Below are 18,609 nucleotides of genomic sequence, written 5' to 3'. Positions count from 1 at the left end.
CAATTGCTTTGCGAACTGAACCACAAATTAGGTGTGACTTGTGAGAATCGCAAGCCACTTGTGACCCCTAAGATTCGCTGGCTGGATGGAGCAGATCTCAAGGAATACTCTCAGGAATGGACCAGTGAAGTGTCCACTTAATTTGTACGTTTCAGGATCTTTGTGAGCACCAGCAAAGACTCAAGGTAGACATAAATCAGTAGTTCTGCCTGTCTCCAAAACAAATGTTTATCTGAATTTAGCTCCCTGGCTAGCCATGACAGGCCACCTTATCTCAATTCACCTGAAGTCCCTGTAAATCTCGAAGCTCTACCCCCTCCCCTCTTCCACCGAGGAAGTCTGTGGACTTATCAGAGGGACCCGACTGAATAAACATTGTGTCATCATTTCAGGACTTTTAGATTCTCTTTCGCGCTGTCCTAGGTCAACCTCGGCACCCTCGAGAGTGTTTACGGATCTCACTAGAGGGATTTGGCTGATTATACCATTCTTATCAGAACTCATACAGTGCCTCTGGAGTGTCCTTGGACATGCTCACTGCCCTTGTCGTCTCCCCTCCCCTGTAGAATGTCTGTGTCACTATGTGCTTATGTGCGGGGTGTTTTTCCAATTTCAAGCCATCTTTCCTCGGCCAAGGAATGAGAGTCTGTTAGGAATTTTTTTTGCCTCCAAATCCTATATATGTTGTCACTTTCATTACTTGTTGTCTGTCCACACAGGTCTCATTTGTAAATGAGTCATTGAGGTTCAATGTGTTTTATCTGTATAAATAAAGGTTGAATGAATGTCATGTACTGTAGATTATACTATATTGTATGCATGGCTGCTACACTGGCTTTACCTGGACTGTAAAGCAGGTGCAAAAGATTAATTTGTCTACCTGTCATCATCTTGAATGACTCTGTATGAGGTTGAATAAATTGTCATCATGATGAGGGGCAGTTTGTTGTCCCACTTTCGATGAATGGCTGCTACAAAGGTTGGTTAAGATACTCACAATTGTTAAGTTTGTTCATTTGGCATGGCCTAATTCTTAGGGATTGTGTCCAACATGGAAATCGGTCTACATGCCTACTATTTGTCACAACAGTTGCATCAATTTAGAAGTGAAATGTGCCACCTTGTCTGAGTTAATGGAAACTGGAAGACCAAAACCAGAAAATACCCAATTCTTTAGCAGATAGGTGGTTTGTGACCTAGTGCTTGGAGCTGGTGGACATTCAACTCAAGTAGTGAATGTTGTTGTTTCATTCAGGTGAGGTAATTTAGTGAGGGGTCACAACTAGTAAATTTAGATGTCAGACCAAGAAAAAGTGATTCCTTTCTTTGCTCTGTGAATGTGGTTTACAAGATGACATTGGCAGAAAACCAAGCATCCTTTGATGTAATCAGTGATATTTTACATATTCCAGGATAGAAGGTGACCTATTTCAGGGCATCAAAAAACATAACCTTGATGACCTTGTGTTAAGCAGAAGGAAGGTCATAGAGATGAACCATCATCACCCCCCTGTGCTTATAGGAAACCACAAACAAAGGTGAAGTGTTTGTGTTGAAATCATGCACTAGAATGACCCTCACCAACTCAAGTGATGATTGATGATAGAGAGCATGCAACTCTGGAATGTCGTCGACCACTCATTTGTGACACAATCTGATACATAGAAAATGAGTGTGTTGACCACAGGATCAAGAAATTGAAGGAAGGCATGGTCATCTTTGGAAAATGCAGGGTCCATGGAAACGATGCTGTGTTTGGGTTGTGAAAAATCTGGTGCAATCAGGTGCATCATGCAAACAGCAGAAACTAAATATTCTGGAATGTTATTAAGCAGTAATGAACACTCAAATGACCATATTATACCACTAATGGCTCCTTTCTTGGCTAAAGAGTTAGCCTGATAACAAAGTCCATGCTCAATAATCCAGGTATAAAATCCAACATTTTTCAGTCAGGTCATCTGGACAGTTTCTTTTTTTGTGCTGAAACGTTTCGCCTTCGATCCGGAAGGCTTCATCAGTCAAGGAAACGCACAACAAAACTGATTCTTTCTCCAACAGCTTACTCCAAAGTGGAACAAACCAGTTCTGCTTGTGATAAGATGGTCTCTTTGGTACGCCCCTCCTCCATTGCCGGCCCTCTTCCTTGTTGACAGTCTTGTCAAACTGATTGAAAACAACAAAGTCCATGCTCAATAATCCAGGTATAAAATCCAACATTTTTCAGTCAGGTTATCTGGACAGTTTCTTTTTTTTTGTGCTGAAACGTTTCGCCTTTGATCCGGAATCTTCCAGATCGAAGGCGAAACGTTTCAGCTCAAAAAAAGAAACTGTCCAGATGACCTGACTGAAAAATGTTGGAGTCAGCCTGATAATTTGGCTTCATCTTACCCTGGTCTTCGCGATGATATCTGACATTTTTACAATATATCTGCAAATTTGTTGTAGGTCACAAAGTGCCACACCCCATGAAAACGTATCCATACTTGACAGGTTTCTAGGAAATAGTCTTCTTTCTACAAAGCAAAATGGAAAGAAAAACTAAAACGTATTAGAATATTTACAGATGATAAATGTACAAATGTTGTGCTCTAGAATGAGTTGCAGAATAATAATTCCAGTGATTTTTGCGTATTAGGATGTTTGTGGGCCCAAGTAGAAACTTCAAGAGTCCTGTAGGCTCCCATGAAGCAAGACAATTCCAACGCCTGCACTAAGCTTGATGTTGTAAAGAAATGAACAACCATCAATATAAGCAGTGATAATATGTTTACAGGTGTTCTGATCTTTGCAGTGCTCATGGAGGTCCTCTGGGATGGGAGGTGGGCTGGTTAGTTGAATTTCTACCCTTTACCCTTTGTTAAATTTTCAAGTGCAGTTTGTAAGTACTCAAATGATCCATTTGGTTCATGAGTCCTCACTCTGGTTTGAATTTTCTTCTTTTGCCATTGTGAGAGTGATTAAATAAAAATAATGAAGTAAAACTTACCTTAAAAGTGTTATTTAAAGATTTGATTTTTAAATTAGTTTTTGATTAAACATGCCTGTTGCAAAGTGTATTTTGTTTGAAAATCACTATGTAGTCAATATTTAATGTTATTGATTATTTATTTGATGCTTGAAATTATTAAATATGAATATATTAGTTAAGTGAGAAAAAGTTATACAAACAAAGTAAAAATTATGTGTATTCTACAGGTGTATTTACAATGTTTGTGTATGATTATGTGTTAGCCATTTGGGGGTTAGATGTAAACACCACACAGTTCTGATTTGTGTGTATTTAAGGAACACAGCAAAGAGAAAGTTATACGTAGACAAAACAAAGTGTTAGTTTGTCTATTTATTGTCAAAAACACGTGGACCTGTTCAGGTTATCTAATGGTATCAGTGTGAAAATGTGTAGGAAAAATAGGTTGTTTAAAAGTGTGATTCACTGCTAAATCACTGATGTGCTCTTAAATAATTTTACCCAAGAAAATAATTATAGTTTAAAATATTTTTTTTTACTCTGTTGATTAATCCTCTTACACCATTGATTTCTAACTAAAATGAATGATTATTTCCAACACAAGGTGCATATTCAGAAGTGATCTGTGTGAAGACTGTCTTTTGAAGGTTTATTCATATTAATCTGCTGGTGCCTGTTGATCAGTTCATCTGCCCTATGAAAAAAATAAAATGAAAAAAGATTAACAACAATGTGACGAAAATGTCAGAATTAGGTGAGATTTTTATAAATACACAATCTTCTTCATTTGGCTTTTCTCTTTTCAGGGGTCGCCACAGTGAGTCATCCTCCTCCATCTCTGTCCTCTGCATCCTCTGTCCTCACTCCAACTACCTCCATGTCCTCTCTAACTGCATCCATTTATTTTCTCTCTGCCTTTTTCCTGGCAGCTGCATTTCTAACATCCTTCTACCAATATACCCACGGTTCCTCCTCTGGACATGTCCAAACCATCTCAGTCTGGCCTCTCTAACTTTATCTCCCAGTTGTTCAACCTGTGCTGTACCTCTGATGATCTCATTCCTAATCTTATCCATCCTTGTCACTCCTAAGGAGAATCTCAACATTTTCATTTCTGCCACTTCCAGTTCTTTCTCCTGTCTTTTTGTCATTGCCACTGTCTCCAGACCATACAACATACTGTAGCTGGTTTCACGAAATGTCTTGTAAACTTTTCCATTGACCTTTGATGCCACTCTTTTGTCACAATCCTGAAACTTTTCTCCAACCACTCCATCCTGCATGGACTCTCTTCTTCACCTTTTTACCACATTCCCCATTTTCCTGGACAGTGGACCCCAAGTACTTGAAGTCCTTCACCTTTGTGACTACAGCTCCTTGTAGCCTCACTGTTCCACCAGCCTCCCTCTCATTCACACACATGTACTCTGTCTTACTACGGCTGACTTTCATTCCTCTTCTTTCAAGTGCATACCTCCACCTCTCTAAGTTCTCTTCCACCTGTTCCCTGTTCTGACCACAGAGCACAATGTCATGCAAACATTAGAGTCCATGGGGATTCTTGCCTGACCTCATCTGTTAGTTTGTCCATCACCAGATCAAACAAGAAGGGGCTCAGAGCCGATCCTTGATGCACTCCCACCTCCACATTGAAGCTATCTGTCACTCTTACAGCACATCTCACCACTGTCCTGCTGTCTTCATACATGTCCTATACTAGCCTAACATACTTAACAACCACAATGACAACAACAACAATATTGATAAAACATTTTAATTGAAGGCGCCTTTCAAGGCACTCAAAGGCACCACAGTAAAAATACTATGTAAAATGCAGTAAAAAGAAAATCACAATATAAACAGCATAAATAACCTAATATAAATACAGTTGGTGTCACAAGGAGGTTATAACGTGATTATGCATTCTTAAAGAAGAGAGTTTTGATGTGTGATGTGAAAATGGAGAGTGTGGGAGAGGTTTTGATGTCCAAGAGGAGAGAGTTCCAGAGGTGGGATGCTGAGTAACTGAATGCTCTTGAGCCCATAGTGGTCATATGAGCAGGTGGTGGGGTGAGTTGGGTGGAGGAGGAGGACCTGAGAGTGCAAGTGGATGTGTTTGTTGGTGTGGAGGAGTACTGTGAAATACTGAGGAGCAAGGTAGTTGAGGGCTTTGAAGGTTAGATGCAAAGTTTTTATGAAATGCAACATTTAACAGGAGCCAGTGAAGATGCTGCAGGACAGAAGTTGTATGACTGCTGGAAGGGATTTTGAAGATTAGGGCTGAACAATTAATTGCATTTGCAATAATATCGCAATATGATGAAACGAGATTTTCTAATCGTAAAGGCTGCAACTTGACTAGTCACTGATCTGGGTATGTGACTTGCGAGTGAGCGGAGCAAAGCAGAGCAGGGAGCTGGAGAAGTCAACACTGCGCTTTAACTGGTTGCACAATGTCATCAGGCTCGACAGAAGCTGACACATCTGAAAGTTTGGTACCAAAGAGGAGCAGCACGTCTGTCGTTTGGAATTATTTTGGCTATAAAAAAAGAAGACGCTGTGCAATGACAAGTATTGTGCGGAACCTGCCTTGCTGCTGTTGCTACCTCTCGAGGTAACACCACAAATCTTGATGAACACTTAAAAAAACACCACAAAGCCATTTACGATAGTTGCATGACTAGAATGCCAACGACCAGTGCTTCAACTTCAAGTAAGCAAAGTATCAGCCGACAGGGATCACTGACTGAACTGTTCCAAGGTACTACGAACATAATTCGAAATGGTACGCGGAAATAACTCAAGCAGTAACGGAGTTCATAGAGAAAGACATGATGCCTATTAATATAGTGACCAAGCCTGGGTTTATAGCTTTGGTAAACACAGTGGATAAGTGCAACAGAATGCCCTCGAGCACACATTTTAGCCAAGTTGCTATCCTGTAGCTACACAAAAAAATGCATTAACAGAGTTGCTGTTGAGCTGAAAACAGTGGAGTTTTTTGCAACTGAAACAAATTTATTGCTTGTGTTCATTGAAAAATACATAAGAAGAAGACACTGAAAAATAATTGCATATTAAATCGCAATCGCAATACTGAGATTAAAAAAAAATCTCAATTAGATTATTTTTCAAAATTGTTCAGCCCTACTGGAGATGATGCAAGTGGCAGAGTTTTGGACCAGTTGGAGTTTAAGGATAGATTTTGCTGCTAAACCAGAAAGGAGGGCACTACTGTAATCTAGGCAGAAGAACGGGATGACGTCACACGCGCCTACCTGATCTGATCACAGTAGAGGAAAATTCAAAATGTCGGCGGTGTGGAAGTTTATTTTTCATTGGTGAGGATGTCAGATTTTGAAGATTTTTAGACTACAGTGAGCCTCGCTACATCGTCCCCAGTCGGAGATATTTTTCCAATGTAGCCTTACCCGAGTTACAAGCTGTCATTTCTGCCGTCATTGAGATGCTAATAACTGATAGCACTGGGGTGAGTTTTATCACAGACATTTGGACGTCAAGTGTTAGCCCCATTAGCAAGATTAGTCTTACGACACAATGGATAGGCAAAAGCTTTGAACTTAAAAAGACTGTCCTTCATGCACAGGAGTGCAGAGGATCCCACACTGCAGCTAGGAACCTGGAACAAGCCTCCACAAGTGAGACAGCATCACAGGTGACTAATGCTAATAAATAACATTTACTTTTCATTTACTATAAGTTAAAGTGCTATGCATATCATATGGCTGTTACTGATTATGTCACCAGCTCTTACAGCTGTTACACAAATTTTGTAGCAAATAAGCCTAAATAAGTGGGATATGTTCTGACAAAGGAAAGTATATAAAATATCGGTATCTGTTATCGGCCAAATAAGTTTTAAGATATCGGCATATCTACCAAAAATCCAATATTGTGCATCCCTAATAAAGTACAATGTGAAAAGACAACCATTAGTTTTGATCTGTAGATGTTTCTTATATGAAGCACTTAAATGGATGTGCGTGCAAAGAATTATGTACAAATTCCTCTATGTTAAAAATGGGCAAAGTCTAAGCTTAAAAAAATGTTAGGTTTGATGATGAGAGAACTTTAATGGTGAGGAATACAACAGAAAAGCACTTGTTCATTTACAGATTTTGTACTTTTAAAGTTCAAACTTTTATGACAACACAGCTGATAAATGTTTATGTTTTAAAAGATCATTAATGTTTTAATTAAAAAAAAAACAGAATTATTGATAGTGTGAATATTGATGAGGTAGCTGTCTGTGTTTTGTTCTGGTGCAATCTGCATAGTTTTAAACCTCACATATTTTCATTAGTTATTGTCACTTGTCATCAGAATAACTGTAATGTTATTTCAACCTTACAGCCTAGTAATTTAAAGCAGATGCTGCTCGACTCCACTTGTAACCTTTATCTTAATACAATCTGTGTAATGGTTCAGATAATTTGTTATCAGTTTAAAATGTGACTGTAGTAGTTTATGTTGTCCACCAAAGGGCTCCAGTGCTTGTTCAAAGCAAGACAGGAAATGATGTCACCAGTAACTGTCAACTTGGAAATGGAAGGCTTTAGCCTGCCAAGCTATCCTTAGCTTTAGTTGCTGTTTCTGACTGAAAACAGCCCCAAATACAACATCATCACTATTTCCCTCAGTTAAACAGCACATTTATCATTGAACAGTGCCTCTTTGTAAAACTGTAAGTTACCACGTCTGTACTTGGTACTTACAGTGTACATACTTGATACATATCTGGAACCTATAAGGACCAGGTGTTATTATAAAGTGACATTAACATGTATTTACAGGGTATGTATCCAATATACCAGGTACTTTCCTGGTACATACCTTGTGCATACATGGTACATACCTGGTATATACAGGGTACGTGGCTGTTTCTTCCAGGTTATGTACTTGGTACTTTCCTGAGTGCTACCACGTTATCATCTTAGTTATGTTCCCAGTAAGTACCAGATATGCTCTCGATAAGTACAGCATAATAAATCACTTTGTAATACAGCTTGGTCCCTGTAGGTACCAGGTATTAATCCGGTATGTATCGGGTACATACTGAGATATATTGCTGTATGAATTGCTACCCTTAATTCTGTTAATCCCAACTTGCCAATAATGCAACTATTATAAGTCTTAAACTGGTGATCTACCTCTTGCATCCCTCAAGTCTAAATTCAGTAAAATACAGAATTAAAGTAATTTGTAGTTGTAAAGAAAGTATTTGTTGTACCCTACCTGGCAATCCTTTTGCCCATTTGACCACTTTAACCAGTTGACGCTCTCCCAGCTCGTTCAGGCTGGTGAGCAGGCTGGCAGCAGAGTCTGGCTGGCCACAGTCATGTCCTGCGTTCACCACCTCGGGCTCAATGGACTCCAGGATGTTGAGGAAAACCAGCTGGGAGTTAAAGTTTGGACCCGTCTTAGGAGAAATGTGGGGCACTTCTGCTGGTTCCTGAACACAATGATCCTCCTCCAGGTTCTTCTGTTGTCCAATTTTCTTTAGTTTACGCGCTACAGGTGGAGAAAAAGGAGAAGAATATCATTTTTTTAATTGAAAAGGTACAATTTTACTAACAATAATAAATGTTGTTTGCCTACATCTTTGAAGGAGATATATGAGCCATAATGAAGTCTTCCAGATGGAAGACGAAACATTTCTCCCTTAAAGAAACTGACCCAGATGACATGATTTAACCTTTTTTGTTGTTATCTACCTGGATGATTGAGACTACAAACTATTTTATCATAATGAAGTGGGTTCAGAGGAAAGTTTATACACAACAAATCTCTTACCTGTGGTACATAGCTGTTTGATTGACTTTAGTTGATAGAAAAAAAATTGAATTTGAACACACTGACAAGTTAATGGCTTGTTTAAGTGCAGCCAATACCGAAGTGGATTCCTGTCAACTTATACAGACTTCTCTAAATACTCTTGTCACAAGACCTCCATTTACAATAGTTAATCTGCATGGTTACTTTCATAGAAATTATATGGTTATTTAACAAGCGTAAACAAAGGTAGCAGTTAGCTGTAGCCCTTCTGATGCAGCCTGGAGAACTTTTTTTTTTTCCAAAATAATGTAATAAATTTAAAATAAACGTAAATAACCATGCAATGTGAAATTGACAGTAATGTACAGGTTTATAGAAAAGTTTGCATTAAACTCTATAAATCTTTTAAGAGATTTTGACAGGAATTCACTTATTTTTGGGCTAGCCATTGGTTGTTCATTCAACCTTTATTTATACAGGTTAGTCTCATTGAGCCACGAGAACTCATTTTCAAGAGAGACCTGTTTGGGGAGCAGATGGGGGGTTAAGGGCCTTGCTCATGGGCCCAGAGTGGGGTGAATAAGGATGGGGGCAGGTGTGGATGCTTCACCTACCCCACCCACATTTTTGATGTTGTCAGTACTGGGGCTTGAACCGGCGATCTTATGATCACAGGCCCACCTTCTCTAATCTCTGCGCCACCACTCCCCCTATATATAAAGCAAAATAAAAAACATTCTACATTAGGGGTTGAACGAGTATATAAATTTTAAACTCGACATTAACATAATAAAACCCAAGTAGAACTCAAGTATTTGATGATGTCATAGATCTCAAGATACAAAAATAAATAAATAAATAAATAAAACCGCAAAAAAAGGTATTTACAAAAAAAAAGACCAACAAAACATTGGGAGCGTTATGCTCCTACCATTTATCATACTGCAAATAAGTCACAGGAAAAACTAAACTATTAGTTATTATTATTAAACTGCAAACGTGAAGAAACATGCATCACGTCAAAAACGAAACTTAAACCGAAACTGATTCTGGTTCGGTGGATTGGACCCGGTGTTACACCATACTCTGTGACCTGCAACAGTGCAACACCGCCCCCTACAGTCATACGGTGGTCACATAATATGACGTCACTACGGATACTCGATGTTAAATTTTTAACCTCGATAGATGTCCTAGCAATCGATGTGTAGATTACTCGAGTACTCTGTTAATGCCCTATTCTACATTATAAAGCCGTGTAAAATAATAAACACAGGGACATGCCTGCCTTGACTTTTGCAATGAATTTAACAATAGTTTAAAATTCCTTATGGAGATCAAAGTCGAGAGTTTCAGATCTTTTTGTAAGGTGTTCCAGGTTACAGGGATGGAGTAAGAGAAGGCCCTATTGCCAAATTTGGTCCACACTGATGGGACACTGCAGGTAATGATGTCTTGGAAATGCACGCGGTAGCTGCACTGACGACATGACATGTAGGAAGAGGTATATGAAGGTATCAAATCAAGAAGTGATTTAAAGATGAAAATGTACCAGTGAGAGAGTCTGCGTGAAATTGATGTCCAGTTAACCAGTGAATACAGTGCAGTGATGGGTGCAGTAGTTACAGCCAGTAATGACTCTTAACGCACCATGATAAACAGCATTCAACATCTGCAAGGTACTTTCAGGAGCATTTATGTAAATAATGTCACCATAGTCAATGTACAATCCGGATTCCAAAAAAGTTTGGACACTAAACAAATTGTGAATAAAAACTGAATGCAATGATGTGGAGAAGGCAAATGTCAATATTTTATTTGTAATATAACATAGATGACAGGTCAAAAGTTTAATCTGAGTAAATGTAACATTTTAAAGGAAAAATATGTTGATTCAAAATTTCACAGTGTCAACAAATCCCAAAAAAGTTGGGACAAGTAGCAATATGTGGCTGGAAAAAGGAAATTGAGCATATAACGAACAGCTGGAAGACCAATTAACACTAATTAGGTCAACTGACAACATGATTGGGTATAAAAAGAGCTTCTCAGAGTGTCAGTGTCTCTCAGAAGCCAAGATGGTAAGAGGATCACCAATTCCACCATTGTTGCGCAGAAAGATAGTGCAGCAATACCAGAATGGTGTTACCCAGCGTAAAATAGCAAAGACTTTTAAGTTATCATCATCAACCGTGCATAACATCATCAAAAGATTCAGAGAATCTGGAACAATCGCTGTGCGTAAGGGTCAAGGCCGTAAAACTCTACTGGATGCTTGTGATCTCCGGGCCCTTAAACGTCACTGCACCTCAAACAGGAATGCCACTGTCAAGGAAATAACAGAATGGGCTCAGGAATACTTCCAGAAAGCATTGTCAGTGAACACAATCCACCGTGCCATCCGCCGTTGCCAGCTGAAACTCTACAGTGCAAAGAGGAAGCCATTTCTAAGCAAGCTGCACAAGCTCAGACGTTTGCACTGGGCCAGGGGTCATTTAAAATGGAGTGTGGCAAAATGGAAGACTGTTCTGTGGTCAGATGAGTCACGATTTGAAGTTCTTTATGGAACACTGGGACACCATGTCATCCGGACCAGAGAGGACAAGGATAGCCCAAGTTGTTATCAACGCTCCGTTCAGAAGCCTGCATCACTGATAGTATGGGGTTGCATGAGCGCTTGTGGCATGGGCAGCTTGCATGTCTGGAAAGGCACCATTAATGCAGAGAACTATGTTCACATTCTAGAACAGCATATGCTCCCATCTAGACGTCATCTCTTTCAGGGAAGACCCTGCATTTTTCAACACAATAATGCCAGACCACATTCTGCAGCAATCACAACATCATGGCTACGTAGGAGAAGGATCCAGGTACTGAAATGGCCAGCCTGCAGTCCAGATCTTTCACCTATAGAGAACATTTGGCGCATGATAAAGAGGAAGGTGCGACAAAGAAGGCCCAGGACGATTGAACAGTTAGAGGCCTGTATTAGACATGAATGGGAGAGCATTCCTATTTCTAAACTTGAGAAACTGGTCTCCTCTGTCCCCAGACGTCTGTTGAGTGTTGTAAGAAGAAGGGGGGATGCCACACAGTGGTAAAAATGAACTTGTCCCAACTTTTTTGGGATTTGTTGACGCCATGAAATTAGGAAAAAACAGATTTTTCCCTTAAAATGATACATTCTCTCAGTTTAAACTTTTGATCTGTGATTTGTGTTCTATTCTGAACAAAATATCGACATTTGCCATCTCCACATCATTGCATTCAGTTTTTATTCACAATTTGTTTAGTGTCTCAACTTTTTTGGAATCTGATTTGTATGAAAGGAAACAAGGCATTTCCTAGCATTCAGAGTTAGATAGTATCCATTTCTGAAAAATAAACCCAGTTTTACTTTCAATTTCTTTACCAAATTTTCGACACATGGCTTAAAAGAGAGATGTGCATCAACCAAGACTCCCAAGTATTTACAAGAATCAACAAACTCAATAGGAACACCATTCATGATACGATAGATGGAAGGACTGCTGGTACTGACTTTCTGTTGAAAAACAACATCCCTTTGGTTTTATCAGCATTTATCAGCACCAGTTTGAGACGGAACAAATCTGACTGGATGATGTCGAATGCAGACTGTAAAAGCTGGAAAACCTTAGCAACTGTTTTAGCTCGACAATAAACAACTGTGTCATCATCAGCATAGAAATGTAGGGGCGCATCAAGAATGATCTGACCTATATTAATGATGTAGATTGTGAAGAGGGTGGGACCTAAGACTGAGCCTTGTGGTACACCATTATTGACAGTTAAATAGGTGGAAGAAGTACCATTATGTTGAACACAATGCCTTTGATCTGAGAGGTAAGAGGTTTGTCAATTTATTCAGAGTTGAAGCCGATTCGTCTGATCGGAGGTAGTTCAAAGAGCAAGAACACAATAACTGTCCAGAAGGTTTCCATCGAACCCCACTTTAAAAGATCTGAACTATCACTTTAAGTGAAAAAACAGTGAATTCTAAAACCAACACTTTATGTGACCCAAGGAAATCTCAATAGTTTGACTCTTTTTGGTCAAGCAGTTCAACTAAGACATAAAATATATCTTGGCTTCTCAGCAATGGGATACAATCACTCAAAAACTCTGCAAAATTAGCTTGTTCTATAACAAATATGTGAATATGTTTCTCCTCATGCCTTTGTTCATCATAAATGTGTCATCGTTTCATTAACTAAAACAAGCAGCATGTTAATGCGGCATCATAAAGTTATTTCTTCAGCCAAGGAGCTGCCCAGTTTTGGTGCGTATTTGGGTGAACTGTAGCTGGTACCACTCGGTCTACGAGGCTGTAAGTGAAGGGTGATTTAAAAAGGTTTTATCAGATCTGCCTCTCCTATTTTTTTTTCCTGTCAGACTGACAGACACAATACTCCAGCTTACCCTTACAAGAACGCAATTTTCATTGTAGAAATAATGAGGTAATGACATCCATGAGCCTGAACACCAAAGTGAGAGTGAAGTGACATCTGCAAAGTCATATATTACACACAAAAGGCTTTTTGTAAGGGAAAGATTTAACAGATCTTTGTGAGATTTTTTTAAGCAATCAAGCATCCCAAGAAGACAGATGTGATAAAGATGTAGATTGTAATCGTGATGAAACTGGTAAGAGAAGATGGTGATCTGAAATGAGGAAAAAACGGATGATAAGCTGCATGTGTGCAATTTGATTCTGCTGGAAAATGAGCCCATAATTGATCACTTTGCAGTTCCTTCACTGGACATTTCAGCTGAAAACAGAGATACAGACACCAAAACTCGGTTCTCCGGTTAGCTTCGATCGACTCCTACTAACGGATTCGTTCTTTTAGTCTAAATCTGCGAGTGTGCGAAAGCGCTTCTGCATGTCTTCCTCTGTTTATGTTGGCTTCGTCTCAAATATGGAGATCTGGAGGTTAGTTCAACCCAACCTATTTACACTCTGCTCTGCAAAGATCACACGCCTGAACCGCAAATCCTAAGGAGTGTTTTAATTAACAATTTGTACTTGAAATGTTTGTTATCGGATCAGGGAGGAAAATGGAAATCTTATATAATCTGCAATTTCCTTCTCAACTTCTCCACAACTTTTCGACAGACTTAAAGTCGTGTCTAAAAAGAGCAGTTCAATATTTATCAAACCGAACAGAGGAGCGCGACTGCAGCTTTAATGAGACATTTTTCAGAAATGCTGCCTGAGGCAATTGCATGACAATTAAAAGTTATTTTCTACTGTTGGGTTCTTTTTTATTAGAGAAATAGTTTGTTGCTTCTTATTTTGGATAATCTGACTTTTTGAATTTTCAACTTACAGCTACAACAGGCTCATTGTTGGAAAATTAAATCATCCGGTTATGCTTTTTTTTTTTTTTTTTTTGGAAAGCTGAAATTATAAATAGCAAAACAAGAGGAGTGTCTGTTCCTCGATGCCCTCGGCACATAGTAACCATTTGTATTGTGCTGTTATTCTCCGTTCATTTTGATTCGATGCTTTAATGTTAGCATCTTTAACTTGAAAGAAAACCGATGTGAAAGAAACGATGCTTGGCAGTCGCTCAGCAGATCGCAGTTACTTCATTCTGTTATATTGCTCCGTATGCTGGAGCACATGACAGCCTGTTTCTTCAAATCAAGAAACTCTTCAATTTAGTTCCTAAGAGGTTTCCAAGTGAAGCAGCTGCTGCAGAAGAAGGTTTTGGAAAACTTCATTACCGCTCAAGATGGGGAACAAAATAAACAGCGGTTTTATTGTTTGTTTCTGTAAGGCCTAGATACTTTTGTATTACAATATGAAAAAGTTAAAATACAAAGAAAATATGCTTTTAAAAGTATTGATGAATTAAATCTTTTTATAGCTCTTAATGATTGTAAACTTTTCCATCAGACGGGATTCGTCTCTTCTAAAATGTTTCTGCCAAATTAAATATGATTCAATAATTTTAAAGCTATAGTGGGCTGGTATTGTTCAGGAAAATTGATGTTTCCTTTGAAAAATAAAAGTCTTTAAAACCCACAATTAAAGTATGAAGTGTTTTAACAAAACATATGGAACATTGGGTTGCAGGACGTGAACTTAAATGAAACAAACGTAATTCACAAAATTCAGTCATTTACATTTGATTTTTGTGACGATTGCGGTTCTGTCTGAGGGTCAATTTTGGCAGAAATATCATATTATTATAGTTTTAGCTTTAGTGTCTGCATAAAATGCCCTAAAATATTAAAAATAATAGCTGTTTTAAGATTTCAGTTATCCGCTTTGGAAGTGGTTCTGCTCGGACAAGTCATTATTAATAGGGTCTGAGCAGTGCCAAAACAAACTGCTGCCATATTAAAACAACTCCAGTCTCAAATGGTTTATAGTTCGTGTCATTTTATGAACGTTTCCATCACATTCAGTTTTACATTACATGGTTATTCTGGCTAAAATACCAAGATATTCTTGTTGGACATGTCCGGAAAGTCTTACAGCTAGCTGCTGCCACATTTAATCCAACTGTACTTCAAAAGAGCTTTAGTATCTCAAAGTTTCTTCCCATCCAATTTTATATTGGTAGGAGTTGGACCACTACAGAAATTAATTGATTAATTAATTCCAAAAAATCTTAAGGTACGCCAATGTCCCCCACCACTGAGGGATTTGAAGAATGTTTGTAATTTTCCAGATGAGTGTCTGGATTAGAAGTGAACAGAGAATGCAAGTTAATGTTTTTGGTGCCAGATATTTAAATGGGTACAAGTTAAACTGTGTAGAAGAACAGAGGTAGGTTTTGTTTTACTTTATTCTTGTCTGAAATGGTGCAAAGTGATAGATCCTGGTGAGCAGGAGGGTGCAAATTTATCCACCAACAGAGCCAGAGGGTGACCAATAGTGGCCTTGACCACCATAGATTAATCTTCTAGCACCCCAATCATGTGAGGAAAGTATATGCAAAAACTAATGCAAAGTTTTCTCAAATGAAAGAAGTGTCCGGAATACTCAGGTTCAAGTTTGGTTTATTTGTCATATGCAAAATCAGTACAAGGTCAACAATGCGATGAAATGCTTAGGACAAGAAGAATCGTTTCAACTCTCCAAAAAAAAAAAAAAAAAAAAAAAAACCCCAACAACAAAAAATACCAAAGCTTGCAGCAAAAATACTAAAAACATACTAGAAATACTACTAAAAAACTAAAAACATACTAGAAATACTACTAAAATACTAAAAACATACTACAAAAAATACTAAAATACTAAAAAAAAAACAAGGTGCCAAAGTTGAAAAAGAAATACATCTACAGTGTGATTTGGTTAGCAGTGAGGTTCTTCCAACATCATGGTTCTGTTCTGTTAGCAGCGTGGTCTTAGCAGCTTAGAAGACGGTCCGGTCAGCAGCTTGATGATAATAAGGACTACAGCAGCTGCCCTCACAGACCACAGTTCAGAATACATATGCAGGATCTCTATGTATACATGCAGAATACATATATAAATGTGGTGGTGACCATCTTGGATTTTGACATGCCAAACCAGTTTTCAAAAGGGAACTTTCTTACACCTAGATGCAACCACACACCAAAACGTAAGTTGGTACCGCACTTATTTTTCATGTTATCATGCTCACAACATAAATAGACAGATGGATGGACATTCAGAACCTACAGGTAGTCAGCTTGACCTAATTTCTTGCCCATTTAGCTTTTCTGAACAGGACTTTCTGTGATGGATGCATAACATCATCAACCATTTCTCATGTTTCCCTGAAGCCACCCCCCACCCCCACCCCCACCCCCATCACCCTGAAGCAAAGTAAATCTTGAATCATCAGACCACATGACATTTTTCAATTCCTCCAGATCCCAATCATCACGCTCCAAAGCAAAAGAAGCCTTTGTTTTTTTTATGAAGCCTCACTGATAAATTAATGTCTTAAGGCTAAACAGCTGTTTAGTCCAAATTACGAGTTTTGAAATGTTCAGTCTCAAACTCTGTGAATTCTCTTCAGCTAGATGTCTCTAAATCTTTAAATGATCTTTGTTTATAACCATTTAAATGGTCAAATTATAATTTTATGATGTGTCAGAAAAGGGCGGATTGTTCTCTTCGGGTTGGGGGTGAGGTTCTGCCTCAAGTGGAGGAGCTCAGGTATCTCAGGGTTTTGTTCACGAGTGAGAGAAGAATGGAGATTGACAGACGGATTGGTGCAGCATCTGCAGTATCACAGACCCTGTGCCGGTCCATTGTGGTGAAGAGAGAGCTGAGCTGTAAGGCAAAGCTCTCCGTTTACCCGTCGGCCTACGTTCCTACCCTCATCTTTGGTCACGAGATCTGGGTAGTGACCAAAAGAATGAGCTCGTGGATACACGCGGTTGAAATGAGTTTCCTCCACAGAGTAGCTGGACTCTCCCTTAGAGATAGGGTGAGATGTTCAGCAATCCTGGAGAGACTCAGAGTAGAATCATTGCTCCTCCACATCGAGAGGAGCCAGTTGAGATAGTTCGGGCATCTGGTAAGGATGCTCCCTGGGTGCCTCCCTAGGGAGGTGCTTCGGGCATGTCCAACTGGAAGAGACCCCGGGGAAGACCCAGGACACACTGGAGAGACTATGTCGCTCTGTTGTCCTGGAAACTTCTTGGAATCCTCCCAGAAGAGTTGAAAGAGGTGGCTGTGGAAAGAGATGTCTGGACCTCCATGCTCAAGCTGCTACTTTTTTTTGCCGTTATTGAGATAAGCCTAAAAATTAGTCCATCAAGACAATTTAAAAATAATAATACAGAAAAAGTATTCTTTGTGGCTCATTTTGCCAGCCCAAGTCACAAATAGTTGGTCCATAAACACCTCCGGCATATAAGAAAAGGCCACTAGAGCCTATATATTTCTCAAGAATCTCAGGCTGGCCGGCCTAAATATCTCTGTGTTGGAAGTTGTTCTACGGATAGTACGGTGGAGAGCAGTCTCATCTTCTCCACCACCATCTGTTATAACAACTACTCTGCTGCTGACAGGAAGCTGCTGCAGAGGGTGGTGGACACCGCTCAGTAGATCAGTACCAGCAGCCGCCCTTCTATTGATGACATCTACTGCAGCAGGTACAGAAGGACAGAAAAATGGAGGATTCCATTCACCAGGTCTATAAACTGTTTGACCCTCTTATCAAGAACAGGAGGCTGCAGAGCATCAAGGCCAGAACAATGGGGCTCAAACAGCTTCTCCCAGGAGGCTGTCACACTGATCAACGCCATGCCTCACTGAACTCTTTGGGACTCCACAGCAGGATGAATTGCTTTGTTTCCCTCTATTTTATTTCATAATTTACTCAACTGTATTTTTATCGTTCACAGCTGAAAGGCAAACGGTGGACAATATTGTTCTTGATTGTGTTTGTGCACACATGAACTACTGGACAGAATTAAATTAAACTTTAATGAAGTAATAATTGGATGGCTGTCCAGTGAGCTAAAACTCTTTGCCAGCACTCCCTCCCTTCTACTCTCTGCCCCCCCACACACATACACAAACTCTGGTCTACCTACCCCCTCATCACATCATCGTCCCAACAGCACCAGTCACTTTATTCATACACAAGACAACTTGAACTATTCTTTACACAAAGTACCTCAAACAGTTCCTAACGTGCTCTAATGTACAGGTCCTTCTCAAAAAATTAGCATATTGTGATAAAGGTCATTATTTTCCATAATGTAATGATAAAAATGAAACTTTCATATATTTCAGATTCATTGCACATCAACTGAAATATTTCAGTTCTTTAATTGTTTTAATACTGATGATTATGGCATACAGCTCATGAAAACCCAAAATG

The 18,609-nt window shown here is 39.1% G+C and overlaps 1 protein-coding gene across 1 annotated transcript in view; it reads right to left on the bottom strand.

The window, feature by feature from the left end:
• Window positions 1-18,609, bottom strand: part of LOC119420281 (androgen receptor) — a 76,163-nt gene that overhangs the window by 26,698 nt on the left and 30,856 nt on the right. Inside the window, exon 2 of the mRNA XM_037687670.1 lies at window positions 8,228-8,503. Coding sequence (XP_037543598.1) covers window positions 8,228-8,503 — 276 coding nt within the window. The remainder of the gene's footprint in view (window positions 1-8,227; window positions 8,504-18,609) is intronic.

Source organism: Nematolebias whitei, chromosome 14, assembly GCF_014905685.2.
Source record: "Nematolebias whitei isolate Nwh7 chromosome 14, NemWhi1, whole genome shotgun sequence".
Taxonomy (NCBI): Eukaryota; Metazoa; Chordata; class Actinopteri; order Cyprinodontiformes; family Rivulidae; genus Nematolebias; species Nematolebias whitei.
The sequence above is the reverse complement of the archived record's forward strand: the minus strand, read 5'-3'. Positions and strand labels throughout refer to the sequence as shown.